At 39.6% G+C, this 21,375-nt stretch overlaps 1 protein-coding gene across 6 annotated transcripts in view; it reads left to right on the top strand.

Moving 5' to 3' along the window:
• LIN7A (lin-7 homolog A, crumbs cell polarity complex component) overlaps positions 1-21,375 on the top strand; it is a 392,447-nt gene that overhangs the window by 94,733 nt on the left and 276,339 nt on the right. For 4 of the 6 annotated variants that reach the window (XM_060306831.2, XM_060306830.1, XM_060306829.1 and 1 more), the window contains one exon: positions 14,522-14,946. The exons of 1 other annotated variant lie outside the window; for it this stretch is intronic. In XM_060306831.2, coding sequence (XP_060162814.1) covers positions 14,865-14,946 — 82 coding nt within the window. In that variant the 5' untranslated portion in view covers positions 14,522-14,864. The remainder of the gene's footprint in view (positions 1-14,521; positions 14,947-21,375) is intronic. One more of the 6 variants, XM_060306827.1, reaches the window with a different exon arrangement.

The following is a 21,375-nucleotide window of genomic DNA, read 5'->3' on the forward strand; positions in this document are numbered from 1 at the left end:
TTTGATAAATGCATTTGTTTGTAATCACAATACTTTCTTTTACTGCTAGATAATAGAGATAATGTGTTTAGCCTAAAAATGTCCACCTGTTATCAAGCTGGGAGAATCAACTGCAATTGTCTATATTCTATTTTTATATGTCTACTTTTAAAATTTTCTTAATAAAAATTCCTGGATTTTAACTTCTAAACTATTCCAGTGATACAAATAGAATTAGGCAAATTTGATGCCCAAATGCTGCTGTGTCCAAATGAAAACTTCTAAGTCATGAGTAACACCAAAATATTAATAAATGAAACCTGTAGGAAGTAGAGATTCCAGGCCAGTAAGATGAGGAAGTTCAACCTACATCTCATTCTGGAGGAAACACAGTTACGATCCCTCATCGCAATAAAGTAATGCCCATCTGAAAAGGTCTCGTCTGATGGAGGTGTTGCCATGTTATATTTAATTTGTTTAAATTTTATAACGAACTTGTATTTTGTATAACCAGGAAAATGAGTGTATGACTCATGGTTTCTATACAGTTAAAAGAAAAATAAAAATCACCAATAAGCCTGTGAAACAAATATACAGTATAAGCCTTTCTACCATAGAAGGAAATTTGTAACTTAATGAAAAGTTGTTTTCCAGAGCTCTCTTTGAAAAGTTGAAGACACAAAAGAAAAGTAAGTTTTGTTTATTCCTCTTTAAAAAGGATTTTTGCATTTCATAAGATGACAACTTACAGTCCACAAAATGTTTTATATTTCTTTCTGCTACTTTCAGTTCCCTCAGGATTTGTGTAAACGCTTTCCAAATTTAGCAATGGAATGTCTCAAAAAATAAAAATTTGGAAGGGCAATATTAATATTGGTAAAAGGGGTGAACATAAAAGCAAACAAAGAAGTGAAAAATTTGAAGAGTGAGAAGGAGAATAAAATAATACTTAAGAAGACAAGAAGCAAAATGCAGGCATTCTTTAATTTACACAAACATTAACTTTCTAAATTAACAAAGTAGTGAAGAAACACTGATAATAAAGTCTCAGATTTAAAGAGAATTTCTACCTGGAGTTGGCGATAACTAGGCAGTAGTATCCTTGACACATTATTATACTATAACCCAGATCTAAATCACATTGTGAAGATGAGGACTCAGAGAATATGAAGGCCAAATTATTGAAGCAGCATATTTGAAGTCAGAGGTTCTTTGCTTACATAGAAGAAACTACTAGTCATTGAGTAGGTGGATCCCAAAAGAAACTACTAAAAAAGAAAAATGACCTGTCGGATGATAATTAAAATTACCTGGAGGCTTAGCATTGATGGTGTACCGCAATCCTTAGCATGCCAGGGAGACATATAGTAAAATACCTCTTTCCTCACAAAATCTGTTTTTCAATCATATTACTTGGTCATATTTTCGAGGAACTATATTTCCAACTCTGTATTGAAAATGGATAGATGAATGGCATTTTCTTTATTTTTAAAATGCCTTGAAAGTCAACTTCATGGACCGTATCTCTTCAATAACCTAAGGAGTCAAGGGAGGAAAACATTCAGACACGGGATATAAATAATAAGTGAAGAAAATACAAGTATAGAGATGAAGGAGAATTGAAGGGCAGAAGTATAAATGCTGCAATTTTACGTACACTTTTTCTCCTGAATGATGTTGAATGCAACAATTAACCTGGCTCTAACCTCCACCCACACCTCCCATTGACTCAGTGGGAACTCTTCACAGAGCAGCAATTATGAGCTGCACATAACACAGAATTGTTAACTTGCTCATTTGCATCTCTCCTATTTCCCTAAATATATCATCTCATCTCCTACTATGAAAGTTCCACTGATATCAGATGCAGATACTTTATGTCTCAAGAGCTATAATATTTATATATATATCTCATATGAAAATGAAAGATTAAAAATCTCATATTTATGGTTAAAATATGTCTTTCACACATATGGATCTCTGTTTTATATGACCACTAGTCTGAATAAAAATGACAATCACTATGTACTAACACATTATGATGCTGAAAATCTAGGGTGGGAATTTTGTCCGCATAAAGACTTGGGGTAAGGAGAGGAAGATACCTCCCGCCTGATAATACAATTTCTACAGGCTCAGTAACATGTTCCATTTTTTTTCTTCAGGCTTTGTCTCTAATTTTAAAACTGATGTTAATATTAATTAGAATTGACATAAATGACCCAGTATAGGCACCACCATTTAAATCTTTATAGCCACTCTCTGTCCTCATCTAGTTCATTTTCCTCAAAACATTTCAACTGAATGAATGTATTATTATCATTATTTCAAAGCTTACCTTGGAATGAAGAAGTTTTCTCAATAATTCCCTAAAACGTCTCCTAATGAATATCTTTTTTTCTATGTAATAGTAGTATTTTCATTATATCCTCTCCATAACAAAATCTCTCATTTTTTTTTACTGTTATTTTATTGTTCTTTTTATACTACCTGGAGTATAAGGTAAGCTACTACAGTAGTAGGAGTTCACAAAAGAGCAAAGAGTTTGGGGGGATATATACAGTGACATTTTAGGGAAGATGTGAGGTGTTAAGAAATCTTGAGTCCTCAGAATTTCAAACTTTGGCCACTGCTTACTTTTCCTTTGTATACTAGAGATACTTCTTTAGCCAGAGTCAAAAGCCTTCAAAAAAGTAATGTTGTTTCATATCTTCCATGATGAACAATGAAGAAAATTGCATTGAGTGCTATGCAACCAATCAACCAAGCTATAGTTTGGTGTGAAGGCCTGTCTGTGTGACCTCAGATTGGGTCTTTTCTCTTCATATGTGACTAGAACATCACCAGTTGATATGGATAATTTTGACTTTCTGCTACTCTATTTAGAATTTGTAATCATTTTTCTATAATAAATTTTAATATACTATTTCAAGAAGAACCTCCTCACCTTCCTGCTCAAAAACTTTAATAGCCTTCTGAATAAATTCTAAACTTTTCTCAGTGACCTCCAAAGCCCCCTATGGTACCTGCCATTCCCCTTCCCTACCAGCTTCTTTCTAATCTTAATATTTTGCTACTTCCTTCACATCTTCCATGTTTCAGTCAAGTTTAACTGTTTCAATAATAACATACATGCCATTGCTTCCTGAGGCGTACATTTACACATTCTGTTCAGTTCAACTGAAATGTCTATTCAGTTCTGCCTCCACCTAAAAAATCCTTCTGTTTTCAAAGACGCAGCATAAATGACAGTCTTTCATGATGCCTACCATGTTCCATGTAATCCTTTGTTCATATATTTTAATGTTGTGGCACTTACCAAGCCCTACCTTATTCTGGAGATAATTATGACAGCTATATGTTACTGTAGGGCAGGGGTCACATTTTATCTATCCTTTTCTTGTAAATCTCCATAGAATATAGTAGAGCAAATATCTTGTACAAATGAAGCAATCAATAAATATAGTGACCTAATTTTTCATTGTAAAATGCATTTAAAGTGAAGTTTATCTTCTAGGAAAAATGATTATTTTACTCATTCTTTTATTCACTAGTGTTTATTGAGCACTGGTTTTATGCCAAGCAATGAATATACAGTGGCAAACCAAACATTGTCTCTCTGCTCATGAAATTTACAATCTAGTGTTATAGTGTAGTATAAAAAGGACTGAACTGATTGTCACTTGGCTTTCAGTCTAAGCCCTGTTCCTCACTAGCTAGGAAAAGTTGGGCAGATGATTTAATCTCTCTGGATCTCATTTTCCACTATTGGTCAGATTTGATGTTCTTTAACATCCTTATTGGCTCAAAAATATCATTATATTTTATTTTGACTCTGGAGGAGTACATTTGGGTGGATGCAACTTGTTCAGTAGTATATATGTCAATATCAATGCTGTCTTTTTCTTAGAATTAAGTTGCTTTCTCTCTGTTCGGACCAAATACAGTAAGAGCATGTGTGGGTATTTCCTAAGTAATATCAAATAGTCATGAAAAATAGTAATTAGCTTCAAACAGATATTTTAGTAGGCCTAATATAATGTACTAAATGTTAGTAATAAATATAGGACTGGTATGTATTGCTTTAGACAAATGATGACCATATTGAAAACTCGTGGCCAGGAAGTTCCCCAGAGTAATGAGTGTTCCTTCCATTTGTGTTCACTCAATCAGGCAGTAATGATGGAAAAGATAACTTTCCCAAATCAGTTCTGTGCTTAAGAAGGAACTGAGTATACTAAAGAATGGCTAGTGTTTAAACATGCTCACGTCTCTCCTTAAACACACCATTAATGTTCCATTTTTGGAGAAGTCATTTCTGAATCCCTAAACATTGATTTAGGTTATAGATTCTCACTGTACCATGTACTTCCCTTAATAGCATTTGTAACTATTTTAATTGAGAAGTAATTCCACAGATACCAATAATTCCAGTAGAGTATCAGTGGTCTTGATTACTGCTTTATCTTCAGTGCTTTATCTTCAGTGCACACGGCTTGGTGCGTAGCAACCACTTGACATGAAACTATTGAATGAATGAATGAATGTATTTTCTTTCTCTCTATCTAACACACACACACACACACACACACACACACACACACACACACATACTTCCGAAGCAAATAGCTTTCATAACTACCGGTAATAAAATTTGCTCTTAAGCTTTAAAAAAATCACCACTAAGTTGATTTTTTAAATATTTGAGGAGTGGAGCAGGAAGGAGTAGTGGAGGGAAAAAAAGAGAAGAGCTCATGATGGTGACCACTGTCCCGTAAAAATTGCTGAATACACACAGCCACCCATTCTCCTCCTAGGAGGCCTTCACCTGTCTTCTCCAGGGATCAGGAAAAGCAAGCACCTTAGATGCTGCCACTGCCTATTAACTGTACTGAAAAACATTATCCCTTGCATTAAAACTATATACCCGTCTTTTTTAATATCTCTGTATTACTGAATTGTGATAATGTATGTCATCAATTCATGTGCAGGGTTCAAAACTGACTTCAGTATGGAAATTCAAAAATGAATATTTGTGTGTCCATGCACGCGCACACACACACACACACACACACACACACTTAAAGTAGACACCAAATAGAAATTTTTAAAAAACACTAGTAGTCTTTTGGGATAGAGACAATTTCCATGACCTTTTGTAAATACAAATTTGACACAGTGTGGTTGCAATAAAGATAAGACCAGTAGAGAGCACTACATGCATTAACATTTAAATATTCTTTTGAATAGTGACTAGTAACAACATTTAATGAAAGAATAGTATTTCTCACTTTAAATTTTACTTAGAGTTTTCTCTAATTAGTGAATCAATGTGTTACTTTATTTGAAAAAACAAGGTACTTAAACATCTTCTTGTGCTTTCACTGTGTTCCTATCTCATTTGGTGGTAATAAAACCTTCAATAGAACAAATATCCAAAAGTGGATTATTTTAGGCTCTTAATTTTTTTTTTTTTTTTTTTTTTGGCTGTACGCGGGCCTCTCACTGTTGTGGCCTCTGCCGTTGCGGAGCACAGGCTCCGGACGCGCAGGCTCAGCGGCCATGGCTCACGGGCCCAGCCGCTCCGCAGCATGTGGGATCTTACCAGACCGGGGCGCGAACCCGTGTCCCCTGCATCGGCAGGTGGACTCCCAACCACTGCGCCACCAGGGAAGCCCTAGGCTCTTAATTTTTAACTTGCTTTAGACACTGTTAGTTTCTCAGTTGAAAATTGGGGTGATCATCATTGATTTACTGGATTGCTGGATGGTGCTTCATACCACATATTTTGAAGACAAAAATGGTCCTCAGTCTATGGCAAATAGTTTTTTTCAGTCACTTTGACATTTTAGGTTCAATTAAATATGACAGTTCTATAGAAAAGAGGTATCAATTCTCATGGGATAGAATGCCTACAATGAAACAGGAATAAAATGGCTGCAGGTGTGATAATCTGAGAGCATTATCATTGAAAAGGGCCACATTAGTCCTGGGTTATACGGAAGTACACAGTTATAACCGAGTGGAATTTATGCTCATAAAGATGATATAAACAAGAAAGATTTTCCTTCTTAATGCTGTTTGAGATAGCAAAAACCTAGAAACAGCCTGAAAGTTCATCTATAAGAGAAGATTTCAGTGGAATTTTTTGAAGTAGTTAAGAGATCTTACATATATAATGTATTGATATGAAAATATCACTAGATAAAATAATCAAGGTGTAAAATATGGTGTATAAGGCTATTTGAGTTATTTAAAAGATATGTGAACACACATGAATGTGTGTAGACACATATATATGTGTATGTACATATAATTTCTGAAAGAAGACACGAAAATCCCTGTTAACATTGGTTACTTGTGGTAAGATTTTGTAATACCTATCAAGAATTGTTTTCCATGTGCCTTGTCTTACACTTAACATTTCAAAAAAAATTCCTCGTTAAAAAGAAAATATATTAACTACATAAAAGACTTAATAGTTTACTTGCGTGTCCTAGGTTAAAAATGGCAGAGATTTGCTTACTTTCTCCATTTATTTGCAATTGCTTTGATTTGGGGTCTAGACAAAAATATTTGTTCGGCTTGATTTGCCACTACTGATCTATGCAAAATTCGAGGTGACAGGAACCTGATGATACTTAGAGTTAAAACATTTTTCATTTGCCTTATTTTTTAAATTTTTTTATTCTAGTTAAATCCTCAAGAAGCCAAAATAAAGCCATAATTGTATTTATTATTCAAGTAAATGCTTTGAGCAAGAAGTAAAATTAAGAAATCACTGAAAGAGGAAGATTCTCAGAGATCCTGTATTTCAAGGTGGTGTCTTGCATAGCTGCGGACTTGGGGAATGGCACAATAAGATTATAAGCATCAGAAAGATCACCTACACGAGCAAGGGGATAAGAATTCATCGAGGACCAGAAAAGCAGGGAAGGCAGAGAAGCAGAGAATGGGGCACTTAGTTTAAGAAAAACATAATTTGACCCCACTGAGAAGTTATAGGAAAAAGATATTACACTTTATGCTTCAGGCTGAGCCTAAGAAAGATCACATTTAAATGCAAACTGATTAAAATTGTAGTGATTTTTGCTTTAATTTAGAGAATTGAAGGATAAAAATAAGAGTTTATAACTCTCTCCTGAATGTGCTGTCCATGCTAATGTTGCATTTTGCCCTCAAACTTGCTAATTACTGGCAGTATGGCCCTCAGCACACCTACAGTAAATTCTGTTACTGCCTCAATTACTGTATCATGTCACAATCTGGGAAGAATTTGAAGATGGCCTTTTCATCTGTTTCTTCCTAATATTCCTAATTAATTCCATTGTTCCAGAATTCGAGAGAAGTTGGGCAGGATTAAGAAAAAAATGAAAGTCAGGAACTGAGGTGCTTTCAAGAGAAACCCATTTAAACCATATTTTAAATAAAGCTAAAGTTTGAATAAAACAAGCCTTGAACATCCTTAGTGTACTTTTTTAAGGATCAAGGCAATAGAGTTCTCTCATCACCATGATAAGATTCTCTAGTAACATAGGCACCCAATTATGATAATCTTGTCCCTCCTTTTCTTTACTTTTCATGAAATCCCATAGAAGATCTGGTCCACTTGGTTAGCAATCTTTTTTTTTTGCAGTACGCGGGCCTCTCACTGTTGTGGCCTCTCCCGTTGCGGAGCACAGGCTCCAGACGCACAGGCTCAGCGGCCACGGCTCACGGGCCCAGCCTCTCCGTGGCATGTGGGATCTTCCCGGACCGGGGCACAAACCCCTGTCCCCTGCATCGGCAGGCGGACTCTCAACCACTGCGCCACCAGGGAAGCCCTGGTAGCAATCTTTTGATTCACAATTGCAAAGAGTAGCTTTCTCCTCTGTGACATTTTATTATCTGCATACAGGAAAGAAAATATCTCCAAGTCTCCTCTAAAAGTGAATGTAGGGACTTACCTGGTGATGCAGTGGTTAAGAATCTACCTGGCAATGCAGGGGACACGGGTTTGAGTCCCGGTCCGGGAAGATCCCACATGCCGTGGAGCAACTAAGCCCACGTGCCACAACTACTGAGACTGCATGCTACAACTATGGAAGCCCATGCACCTAGAGCCCGTGCTCTGCAACAAGAGAAGCCACTGCAATGAGAAGCCCTCGCACCACAACGAAGAGTAGCCCCCGCTCGCCGCAACTAGAGAAAGCCCACACCCAGCAACGAAGACCCAACAGAGCCAAAAATAAGTAAAATTTAAAAATTTAAAATTTATTTTAAAAAATAAATAAAAGAGCTTCCCTGGTGGCACAGTGGTTGAGAGTCCGCCTGCCGATGCAGGGGACACGGGTTCGTGCCCCAGTCCGGGAAAATCCCACATGCCGCAGAGCGGCTGGGCCCGTGAGCCATGGCCGCTGAGCCTGCGCGTCTGGAGCCTGTGCTCCACAACGGGAGAGGCCACAACAGTGAGAGGCCCGCATAACGCAAAAAAAAATAAAAAAATAAAAATAAATAAAATAAAAAAATGAAAGTGAATGTAAACTGCCTCCAGGAAGCATTCAAAGAACCCAGACTTTTTTTTTTATTATGTATGCCTTTAACATATACAAATTTATACTATCACTTATTCTTGTTGATACATCATTGTGTAATTCATACTATGCCTTTCCATTGATGCTTCTCTTTCCTTTCCAAATATTTTGTAATTCCTCAGAAATAACATGAATGTCTCCTATTTCTTCTAACTTCATCCCAGGCCCAGCATCCTAGTCAGTACTCCATCAAATACAGGGTAGATATGTTATTTTTAAAAAATTTTGTATCAAACACAATGTGACTTATTTTCTGATCATTCTAATGTTGCCTGCTCCCTGCTGCATGTTTCATCACAACTTTCTATTTTATTTTCCTTGTAGGCTTCATGGTATGATGGCAAATGTTTAACAACTAGCTTTCCTGAGGAAAACACAAAGCTTCCATATGTAATATTTGCCAATATCCATGGTGTAAACACTCCCACCATGGCCAGTCTAAAGATACCAATGTGATGTCACTAAAAGTGACGTTGGGGCAAGATGCACATAACTGGGTCTCACGTGTGAACAGCCTTCAGCATATCACTGTTTGTGGTTCTTACTACTACCTAAGATTATCTGATTTATTGTTTATTTGTGTTTTATCTGTTTCCCTTCATAAAATCTAAGCTCCATAAGGAAAGTCACTCCTTCCATGTTTACCACTGAACATAGAGCAGTGTCTGGCATATACAGTAGCAGGTGCATCATAAAGATTTGTTGGATAAAAGCATAATTGTAGACTCAAAATTGAGTATATTAAAAACATTTTAAGATGTGATGGTAATAAAAATATTTTTTAAAAAAACATTAAAGTTTGTGGGTTCTAAAAGTTCAGAAGTATCTCCTGAGTAGATGAGAGAAAGAAATGAGTCCAGTATCACTTTTAAAAATCACTTTATCTTGTCTCTCTTGCATCTATTAGGCTTTCCCAATGATGTAACTGTGAGGTTGGGATGCATAAAGAAAAAAGGAAAATTGTAAGCTTTGAATTTAAATTTCATCATAAAAGATCAATCATAACTTCTGTGAAAACAGAAAAATGTTCATTTCAAAATGAAACAAAAACATCATTTTATATTCTATGAATTAAATAGGCATAAATAAAATATACAATTACCAGAAAGACTTTGCACTTATTACATGTGCTATTGCCTATGGCAGAATCAGAGCAAACATTAATTATTATATTTATTATTTTCATGATAACTGGTAATGTAAAATAATGCAAATAAGACCCTACAAATGAGGATTATTCAGATTTCAGAATTCTTTTAAAATTTTTAAAAATTTCTTTTGAGGACTTCCCTGGTGGCGCAGTGGTTAAGAATCTGCCTGCCAATGTAGGGGACACAAGTTCGAGCCCTGGTCTGGGAAGATCCCACATGCCGTGGAGCAACTAAGCCCATGCGCCACAATGACTGAGCCTGTGCTCTAGAGCCTGCGAGCCCGCGTGCTCAACTACTGAAGCCCGTGCGCCTAGAGCCAGTGCTCTGCAACAAGAGAAGCCACCACATTGAGAAGTCCGCACACTGCCACAAAGAGTAGCCCCTGCTCAGTGCAACCAGAGAAAACCCGTGCACAGCAATGAAGACCCAACACAGCCAAAAATAAGTAAATTAAAATAAATTAAAAAACTTTTTTTGAAAGAAATGAAAAATAATTAAAATGAACATTTTATATTTTATTTCATCTTCAATTTTCTAACATTCAACACAGAATTAGTAACTCTTTATTTCATTCTGATGTTAGTAGTTTTTAATGTAGATGCTACAACACAATTTTTTTTCTTAGCCTGGATAGTCTGTACATTTCATTGTATGATGGGCACAAAGCTATTCATGAAAGGTTCATTACATTTCTGTTAATTACATTATCTTTCACAACCTCTCAATGGCCCTTGTTTAGGCTTGTTTTTCTTATGCTCCAAATTGAACTGCCTATTTTGCCCAAATGCACCATGTCTGCTCTCCTATCCCTGGCTTTTCTCTCCCGCCTCTCAGAATGCCCTTTTCCCTTATCTCTGTCTTTTGTAATCCTGACATTATTCTAGACTCAGTTCAGTCCTCAAATTATTCATTCTCTGCACAGCACATAGTCACTAATTGACCTCTTTCTTGTTTGTTTCTTAGTTTGTTTATTGTCTTTCTCTCCCGTATAGAATATAAGCCAAGTGAGAACAGGGCCTTTTCTTATTCACTGCAATATCTCAGTGCCTAGAACAGAGTCTGGGATATAGTAAGTACAGTATTTATTGACTGAACAGACAGATAAGTAGTGATTAAAACAAGTCTAAGATTCAGATATTTTACTGTGAACATACTTGCCACTCAGTTTAAAAAAGCTCTAAGGAGAGAATTATATAGTAAGGTTCTCTATGATTATTCAAAAAACCCCAAACCTTTATATTCCAAAGTATAGGTTGGCACTTCATCTTAATCTAGTGCTATTTTGACAAAGCTGTGAGAATTAAAGAAGATAACGAGATATCGTGACTCAGTCAAAAATAATTTCTAACACCCAAGGCTGAAAGAATTCCAGTTTGTGGTGTTATTTTCCTCATATGAAACTGTGCTTATTATACTCCATTTATAATCTAACTAAACACATTTTCTTGGTATGCTAATGCTTTATTCAAACCTTCTCTTGATTTTGTCATTTAATTCACAAAGATTCAGTTAAGTGAAACAGACCTTAACGTAACTTTGAATGAATTTTTTAACAAGAAGAGACTTTATATTCAAAATAGGTAGTCATTTTAATATTAACCTGTATTTATATAAAATGGAACCAGTGTCATAGTTCTTTCCTCCTTTGACCTAAATTTCCTCCATGTATTTCTCTCTTTGAGTATATCTCAAGCATAACAAAAAAGAGAGAGGATACACACACACACATACACTCATATATGGAACTCTGAAATAAAAGACTGAAATCACTAAATCTTGAATAATGCAAGGTGAAGTGTGTTTCTCAGTGGAAAGCACAGGGGCTCTTGAATACAGGTGCTACTATTTTTTTTTTTAAAGACATTTACTTTTTTAAAAAATTATTTATTTTTTGGCTGCATTGAGTCTTTGCTGCTAAACGCAGGCTTTCTCTAGTTGCGGCGAGCGGGGGCTACTCTTCATTGCGGGGCGTGGGCTTCTCATTATGGTGGCTTCTCTTGTTGCGGAGCACGGGCTCTAGGTGCGTGGGCTTCAGTAGTTGTGGCTCGCGGGCTGTAGAGTGCAGGCTCAGTAGTTGTAGTGCACGGGCTTATTTGCTTTACGGCATGTGCTATCGCCTATGGCAGAATCAGAGCAAACATTAATCTTCCTGGACCAGCGCTCGAACCCGTGTCCCCTGGCAGATTCTTAACCACTGCGCCACCAGGGAAGCCCCAGGTGCTACTATTTTAAGCAAGTTGCTTAACCTCTGTGAGTCTCAGTTTACTTATCTATAAAATGGGATAATAATACCTAATCCTCTGGGCTGAAAAGATAAAGAGAAACCAACCTAGCTCCAAGCCTGGCATATATATAAAGTGTTCAATAAGTATTTCTGAATTAATGAATTTCATTGAAAATAAAGGTGCCACAGAGGTAAATTAATATATATCATTTAATGAAAAATTGCACTGATTGTGTAACCAAATAGCTAAAAGTATAATCACAGGTGTTTTTAACAATTCCCTGATTAATACACAATTAGCAGGGCAACACACATGTGAATGGATCAAGTATATTGACCTTGATGCAACACTGTGTTTGATACAGGAGTGGTCCAGGCAGTTACTCAAGAGACTTAAGCATGGTCATATCTACCAAAGCAATACAGTAGATTAAGGATATTTTCTTATGTTTCTGCATGTCTCAATTAGAAATTCACAAGTGTTATCAGAGACAGTAGTTAGTTATTCATCCTTCATAAAAAAACAAAATCTAACAGATAATGAATTGTTTATTATTCATTTTTTACACCTGTGCAGACATACGCTAAAGGCATTGAACTTGCCACTATTAGAAATAATAACTAACGAATATATGGTGATTTGTGCTTTCTCGTCCTGTCTTTTTCAATCCATACAAAACCCTACAGAGTCAACAGAGAGGGAGAATGGTAGAGTAAATTTTCAATTAGGGAGCTCAAAGCATAAGTCCAGAAACATTCTATTAAATGTTTGGTGCTGAGGCTACATCAGGAAACAAAAAGACAAAAAGCCTACCATCATGGACTTCACAATCTGGGATTTGTATTGAAATCATGGCTTTTAGATTTATGAATCAAGCCACTAAAGTACATATTCACAATACAGGATGTTGTTAAGAACTACATTAGTGGCCAAGGGATTTGTATGTTCTTTTCGTCCTCAGTTATTGAATGAGGTTTGGTATTTTGTGCAAAGCCTTGGAACATACTCTGTTGTTGTTGTCCACAATTCAACTTCTGTCTGTTGTTTGATTTAGGGGAGGTGAATAATGATAATCCACCAGAATTGTTGCTTCTTCCTGTCTCCCACAGCACTTCCTTTCTATGGTGCTTAGAGCACTTACTGCTCTCATTTTTGCTCAGAGCTTGCTCATATTCTCACAACCAGCTCATTATTTGTCTCCCAACCTGTACTGAGCACTGTCTAGAAAAAGTGCCACATCTCATTAATCTTTGCATGGCTAGTGTCTAGCAGAGTGTTGCCATACAGTTCAGGTGGGATGTATGTTTGTTGTATGAATATATTTGTATATACTTTACTGTTTTCAAAGCACATACATGTGCATGATCTCATCAGACCCTCACAAAACTCAGTGAGATTGCAGAGAAGAATTAGTTCCCTCATTTTACAGAACCTCAGTGAGATTGAAGATTACAAATGCCCTTGTTTGACAGATGAAGAAACTGGGGATCAGTGAGAGATTTGATTTCTGAAAAGCACATAACTAAGACTTGAATTTCCAGATCAGTGTTCTGTCTAAACACTAAATGAAAATATAGGCATGCTGAACTATTATTTTCCGTTTGTCTTTAAGGTCTGTTAGGTGTTTGGCCAATCATTTATGACTTTCCCAAATCACTGGTGAAATCTTGTTTGTTAGTTTTTTTTCAAATGTAAACCATGAGATGGGAAAGTTTTCAGAAACCATCCATATTGTAATCAGAAGACAATGACGTAGATTATATGCAAATATTTTGCTGTAAAACTGTGTCTGTCTTCAGGAGTATATTGCTAGCCAAAACAATTCTGCTCTGTCATAGGGAAGGTGACGGAGGCAGCTTTGTCATTTCCAATCCTGAACCCATAGTCATCACCCTTCTGCTTACACAAGATTTCTATATGCCTCTTAATTTCTTGATCAAGAAAATGAGAGTCCCTACAGTGGCAAGATAGTGAAAGTAGTCTGTTGGGGTGAAGGGGTCACAGCTAATAGTTGAAGGTTCTAGTAACTGAATCTTGATCAACTGACTCTAAAGTCACCCTTTTAAAAACATCATCTCCCATTAGATTACAGGCTACTGGAAGGCAGGGACTGTATTGAATCCCCAAGTCAGGCCATGGCTTAGTTCAATTCCTGTCACATATGTTAATTAATCAGCAAGTGGCAGCTCTGAGGGTCAGCCTGGAGGAGTGCTAGGGACATGGTTTTCAAACTTAGTAATAGAAACTTCTCTTTGTGTTTTTAATTGTTTTCTCATTGTGATTTTTAATTTAAAACCATTATTAAGAAGTTTGCTTGTGAGATAAGTTATTTTCTAGGCAATATACTCAGGTCCTTAACAGGGACCTAGTGATGGAACTCTGTCTTGTGTACTGTTATAAGTCAACATTCCAAAATAAACTTTAACAGAAATTAGCAGCAACTACAGTTAACCCCCAACATTTCTGAACTAGAAGCATTTTCTTTCTAGGGGATGGGATTAAGGGGTTGACAAATTCTCTTAATCCGAAAAAAATCATGTCTCTGCCTCCCTCCCCTCTATCCCCTCCCTTTCATTCTTCTCCCTTCCCCCAGACGCACGTACACTCTGACCATTTTGTTTGAGTGGAAAGTTGAAAGAAAGCAACACACTAGCTACACGCATCCAGCGATCCTTGGGGTGGAAGAGCAAAGTTCTAGGGCAGAGCCTTCCTTGTCAGAGCCGGCGATGCTTTCGCTCTCCGGTACCTGCTCAGCTTCACGCCGCATCTGAAGGTCTGCCCCTCGCGGAACAGTTGTGTCTCCATCTGGCTGCCAACCCACCCAAGCCTTCTCTCCTCCACAACCACCACCTTCCCTCCTTCCCCCCTCCTTTCCGTCTTCCCTCTCCACCCCGCCCCCAATCTCCTCCTCTTTTTCTCACTACAAGCGGTTGCTGATGCTGAAGCTGAGCGTCACTTCGGCTCCCACGGCAGACATGGCGACATTGACAGTGGTCCAGCCTCTCACTCTGGACAGAGGTAAGGGAGCAGCTCACCCGTCAGGCCACTGCGTCCCCTCTGCCTCCCCCTCTGCCCCCGCCAGCTCCCACCGGGACCGCCAGACGCGCTCGGGCAGGGGGAGCAGGGCAACGAGGAGGAGCGAAGAAGGCTTTCGCGCTGAGAGCAGGATACTTTCTTCCCCCTTTCTCTGCCCGCCACGTCCCCCGTGCCCCCTTCACGCCTCACTCGCCCGGCACAAGGGTGCCTTCGCCGGGCTGTGGCGTCCCCGCCGCCACTCCCAGCCCCTCGCCGGATCGCCTCCGGGCCGCCGGCTTTGTTGGAGCGGAGGCGCGGGGATCGTTCGGCGCCCGCCCGGGGCTCGGGGCTGGTGAGGGGCAGGGAGGAAGCTTGCCGAGCCGGGCGAGGGCGCCTGCAGCCGGAGACCGTGGAAGCCTGGCGAGTGAGCCGCTTGCCAGCCTACGCTGCCGGGGGCCTGGGAGGAAGGAAGTTTGTCCCCGCGCCGGGGGGCGAGGGCCGGTCAGGCTGCGGGTGCCCGGGCAGCCGCCCGGAGGCGGACAAGGCGTACCCCGTGTGACCTGTGCCGGGGCGCAAGGCGGCTGGACTGCCGCGGCGGGGAGCTGACCTCGGCCGAAAGGGCAACGCGGAGAGCGGGCAGCCGTGCCGGGGCCGGGGGCGCAGCGTCGCGGCAGCCGTGCCCTGCTCTCCCGGGCTTCGCGCTCTGAAGGCGCCAGGGGTCGCGTCTGCCCCCGCCGCCGGCGGCTCTCCGGCAGTGGCAACTCACAGTTTGTCCTGCCCCAGCCAGCCTCGTCCTCTCCCAGCCCTGTGCCACCGCGGTGCCCGGGCTGCGGAAGGCGCTGGGACGCAGCGCAGGCTGGGTTGAAATTCAACTTCTGACCTCCGACCCTGTGCGTTCTGCTCTCTGACTTGACTGGGGAAGCAATGTTTGCTTCCTTCCCAGGCCCTCCCCAAGCCTAAGGATGGAAACCTCCGCTGCGATCTCGGCCTCTCCGGTGCATGCGTGCGGGGTTATACCTGTCCTTTGCGTGTTCGAGTTTCCTTTCTGGCTTCCGACGTCCAGTTATGAATGCGCTGAGTCTCACGACTCTGCAGCGGAGGACACCTCGTCCTGGTCCGCAGAGGCCGGATTTAGGACCATGGGCGGCCATTTGGAAATGGTGTGCTCAGATGAAAATGATTTAGTCCGATGTGCCTCTAAAAATATTCTTTCTAGCGGATTAAACTGGACTGTGGGGCAAGGCAAAAGAGCATCCTGCTGCGAGTACAGTGAAAAAGCCAGAGCAAACTTAGTGAGGTTTTTAATTTGGAGAGATTGTGGGTGACTTTAACGTAATCTGTTGGCGCCAGAGCGGATGTTATGTGGTGCCCATAGCAACCTTACTTGGGGTAGGAGTTGAAAGATAAAAAAATAATTGATTTTATGTTGGGAAATGTTGTTTTGCAAGCTAGTAAGTTAATAACAGTAGTTAAAAAGGTCAGAAATCCATTGCATAATCCATGATTTCTCCCCAGGATCATCATCTGCCCTAAGCAGGATAAATCCATTGCCTCTAAAAACCAGACAGATGGCAAGCTATAAGAAATTATGGATTTCCCAAGTATTTCTGTTTTAATGTAATGAGATCTTATATTGTCCCATTCCTAAATCATAGTCTTTAAACATCCCAAGTAAAACGACGTTAGGAGAGAAAACGAACAAGCAAACAAACTCCAAGAAAATTGCATACCTGAGGAATTTTATATACTACTACTACTAAAAACATTTCACTTTGGGGGGTCTTACTTTAAATGCCTGGATCAGTTGTGGAGAGGAAGTGCAATCAGACTAAGTTCTATTCTTTGTTCTTGTTCACAGCCAGACTGTACCTGTCCTTCCCAGTTGTGATTAGGTTCATGGAATAAGTAGCTCAAGAGGCAAGGGTGGGTGAGACAGTGAATATATCTGAATAAATTCACCAGCAGCTCACTGCGAGGTCTGTAATTTACAGATGGTGGGTTACTGGCATCATTAATGTGCATGAAGTCAATACATATTAATAATTTCCCCTATACATTATTAAAATATAATTAACTGTTTAATTACATCATTAAATTGATGAAATAAACTGATAAAAATTTTCCTACAAGAAAAAAAATCTCTTAAAAGAGAGAGCCCAATAATACTTATCTGGCTGCTAGCTGTAGCTCTGATACTCACTTTGGAGTAGTTGGTTAGCCTCTTTGGGCATCAGTTTTCCTCTATGGCACATAAGGAGTTTGGATTAAATGATTCTGCCACTGTGCAGCTTTAACAGTCTAGAATTCAATGAATTAAAACTAGGACTCAGTTTCTGGTCACCTGCTGGAAGATTTTGCAGATCACTTCCTCTCCCACCTCTTCCAGGTGTCCTTTGACGTGCCCTGAGGCCACCCACTACTTTGGCATCATCAAAGCATTTCTCAAACTCTGTTGCATCTATCTCCTCATTGAACGGAACTCCTTGAGGGAAGAGACCATTTCTAACTTCATCTTTGTATTCTCAGTGCCTGCCATAGTCCCTGATCACAGTAGAATATCAAAAATTAATGTAAATTAGTGTAAGGGAACTAAGGATTGTAACAACTTAAGCGCCATTAAAATATAAGGGTTTCATAATGAACAGAGGTACAGCTCATAGATTCACAACATTTTGACCCTGGAAAGAATGGCAGGGAGAACATAGGCCAATGGTTCTTAAACTTTCTTTTCCCCCATGCACTTGACAGATTTCCATCAGCAACCATAGCTCACTTATCTGTGATTATTAACCAAGGGGGATTGTGGCAGGTGAGCACAAGAGAAAAGGAAAGAAGACACTGCATAAAGCCTCCTAAGGGCATCTCATCAAGCAAACCCAAATACATGATCCATATGTATCCTGCTGGTTCTTTTCTAGCATCTTCATTTTTCAAATGAAAAACATGAAAGAAGCAATGATAAGAGATGTTTTCAAGGTTACTCTACTAGTTAGTGGGAGATTTTATGCTAAAATCTAATTTTTCTTGTTTGATGCCCTTTGGCATTATCAACAGATTCATCTGGAATCTTCAGGGCAGAGGTTTTAAGCAAACAAAGCAAAGCTATGGCTTGAAATTAAGATTGATCCCTCCCAGAATTCAAAAGATATCTGAAAGTAAGAAGCTCAGAAGTCTGCGCTAGTTTCCTGGGTCTTGTCTGGGAAGCAAGCCTTTGCCAGAACCAGCCTGGCCCCTGAAAGGACAAACAGGGTGGCTTCAGGTTTTCACTGCTCTGTGTGTATCCTAAACTCTTTTCCATCTGCCATTAAGACCTCAGATTACCTCTGTGGGGGCTTCTGGGTGGCTGTGGTCACAGCAGGTTCCTGTTCACGCTGGTCCCAGTCCTTAGGATTGCTTATTGAGTGCCTACCGCAAGTCAGACCCTACTGTGGGATTGCTATATACTGATGAGCTAAACAGACTACCACATAGTCTTCATGGTAATTAGAGCTTGGGGGGGGGGAAAGAAATTACACACACACACACACACACACACACTCATTCAAACCATTCATTTATTCAATAAATATTCATTTATCACCTGCTATATAAGAGATGCTACAGGAATGCCAGAGACAAAGTTTCTGCTTTTAAGAGTCCAGTGGGGAAAACATAATAAGTTAGGAATTCATTCATTCATTCAACAAATTATTGAGTGTCAGCCTTATGGCATGCACTGTTTTAAGCAATATGGTGGTCCTAATGAACAAAGTAGATAAAGCCTAATGGAGTTTACATACTAATGAGAGAACCACACACTGAACAACACATAGGTATACAACTATAAGTGCTAGTGAGAAAAGTAAGACTGAATCAAAGAGAGTGATGGGCTGCTGTTTGAAACATGATAGTCAAGGAAGACCCTTTCCTCCGAGTTGGTGACATTGGAGAAGAGACCCGATTAAAGTGAGGAAGCAAACTTTGCAGGTATCTGGAAGAATGTGCTCTGGAGAAGGACCTCACGTGTGTATCCTGGGAGCATCAAGAAAGTCAGTGTGAAAATGTGAGCACAGGGAAGAGTGGCAAAAAATGGGATTTGTGAATTGGTGGCCAGGGGCCAGATGATATAAATTATAATTAGGATTTTAGATTAGTTGAAAATATGAAGTGCTCTGAAAACAATAAACATGACAGGAGGATAGAGAATAATGGGGAAGGACCTATTTAGATGGTGTTGGTCATAGAAGGCTCACTGAGAAAGTAAAATTTAATCTGAGTTCTGGTGTATTAATAAGGTCCTTAGGAAAAGCACTATGGATAGAGGGAAGAATACAAGAAAAAGCTGTTGCACATGTAAAGCTTGGCTACCATCCCATTAATACCTCCATAACCAAGCAAATGACTGAAAAGAAAAATTACCAAGAAATAACAACACTCTAAGTATGCACCTGGGGCAGATAGTTGGTTATAAGTATACCAAGAAAATCTCAACTTTTTGCTTCTTACTGCTAGACTAAAACACTATATATTATAATTAAATTTTCAAAGATACCTTTTTTAAAAAATTAATTAATTAATTTATTTTTGGCTGTGTTGGGTCTTCATTGCTGCGTGTGGGTCTTTCTCTAGTTGTAGCAAGCGGGGGCTACTCTTCTTTGCAGTGTGCCGGCTTCTCATTGAGGTGGCTTCTCTTATGGAGGAGCACGGGCTCTAGGCATGTGGGCTTCAGTAGTTGTGGCTCGTGGGCTCTAAAGTGTAGGCTCCGTAGTTGTGGTGCATGGGCTTAGTTGCTCCGTGGCATGTGGGATCTTCCCGGACTGGGGCTCGAACCTGTGTCCCCTGCCTTGGCAGGCAGATTCTCAACCACTGCACCACCAGGGAAGCCCCAAAGATATCTTGATCATTGTAATTTACATGTCACTATGCATAGATCTACATGTTGAACCCAAGTGGTCATAATACGAGATATCTTCATTTTCAGTGTAATATTTTATATTAGACTGTGATGTAGAAAGTAGTAACTGTAATTTACCCTTGTGGCAAAGAGAAGATGCTGATAAGGAGATTAGTGTGGGATCATCTCTTCCAGAATTTAAAATATTCAGTGCAATTCTTCCCTACACCTTTGCCCAGATTTTAATCTCTACAACCAGGAATGACCTTCAGCTAAAATCAAGGGAACAAAGCAGGGTGCAATCCATGATATTTAATACCATTATAACGAAGAACATAGGAATACTTCACTATATTAAAAAATGCATGGATTTAGGACTTTCCTTCAGTCCAGTAGCTCCAACTCTCCTTCACTTACCATCTCAAGGTCAGAAAAGATAATACAATGGAATTCTCCAAAATGTTACTTCTGCTTATCTTTTTGCCCTGATTTTAAGCAGAATGGCTTTTTAAAAAAACATGACTTATAAGGAAGTCTTTACATGACTTATAAAGAAGACTGACAAAATCAATTCTTGGAGAAAAATGGATAATTAAAATAATTTCTATGAGTAATTGAAATTGTGTAATTTTAGGGGCTTCCCTGGTGGTGCAATGGTTAAGAATCTGCCTACCAATGCAGGGGACACGGGTTCGAGCCCTGGTCCGGGAAGATCCCACATGCCACGGAGCAATTAAGCCCGTGCGCCACAAGTACTGAGCCTGCACTCTAGAGCCTGTGTGCCACAACTACTGAGCTCTCGTGCCACAACTACTGAAGCCCACGTGCCTAGAGCCTGTGCTCCACAATAAGAGAAGCCACTGCAATGAGAAGCCTGTGCACCGCAACGAAGAGTAGCCCCCACTCGCCGCAACCAGAGAAAGCCCGCACACAGCGATGAAGACCCAACACAGCCAAAAATAAAAATAAAAATAATTAAATTTAAAATAAGTTTATTAAAAACAAAAGAAATTGTTGGGCTTCCCTGGTGGCGCAGTGGTTGGGAGTCCGCCTGACGATGCAGGGGATACGGGTTGGTGCCCCAGTCCGGGAAGATCCCACATGCCGCGGAGCGGCTGGGCCCGTGAGCCATGTCCGCTGAGCCTGTGCGTCCGGAGACTGTGCTCCGCAACGGGAGAGGCCCCAACAGTGAGAGGCCCGCGTACTGCAAAAAAAAAAGAAATTGTGTAGTTTTAAATATTTGAGACTTTGCTTATAACATGATCAATAGTTTACAATCTGCATTTAGGCACCTATATAAAATAAAATGCTGGTGTCACAGCCACTGAACTTTTCTGTGAGTTAAATTCAACTTGGATACATTGCAAAAGTGTACATGTAAATCTTGTTTTCTTGAATTCTAAAATAAGTTTTAATCTAAAATATTGATTAAACAAATGTTGATGTGTTTTCCCTTTAAAAAAATTAAAACTTTTGTCCTTTGAAAATTCTAATAGAAAACCAAGAGCTTTTATTTTGTGGATTTCAAACTTATGAAAAAAAACATGAGTGCAAAATTT

This window comes from Globicephala melas, chromosome 10 (genome assembly GCF_963455315.2).
Source record: "Globicephala melas chromosome 10, mGloMel1.2, whole genome shotgun sequence".
Lineage (NCBI taxonomy): Eukaryota > Metazoa > Chordata > Mammalia > Artiodactyla > Delphinidae > Globicephala > Globicephala melas.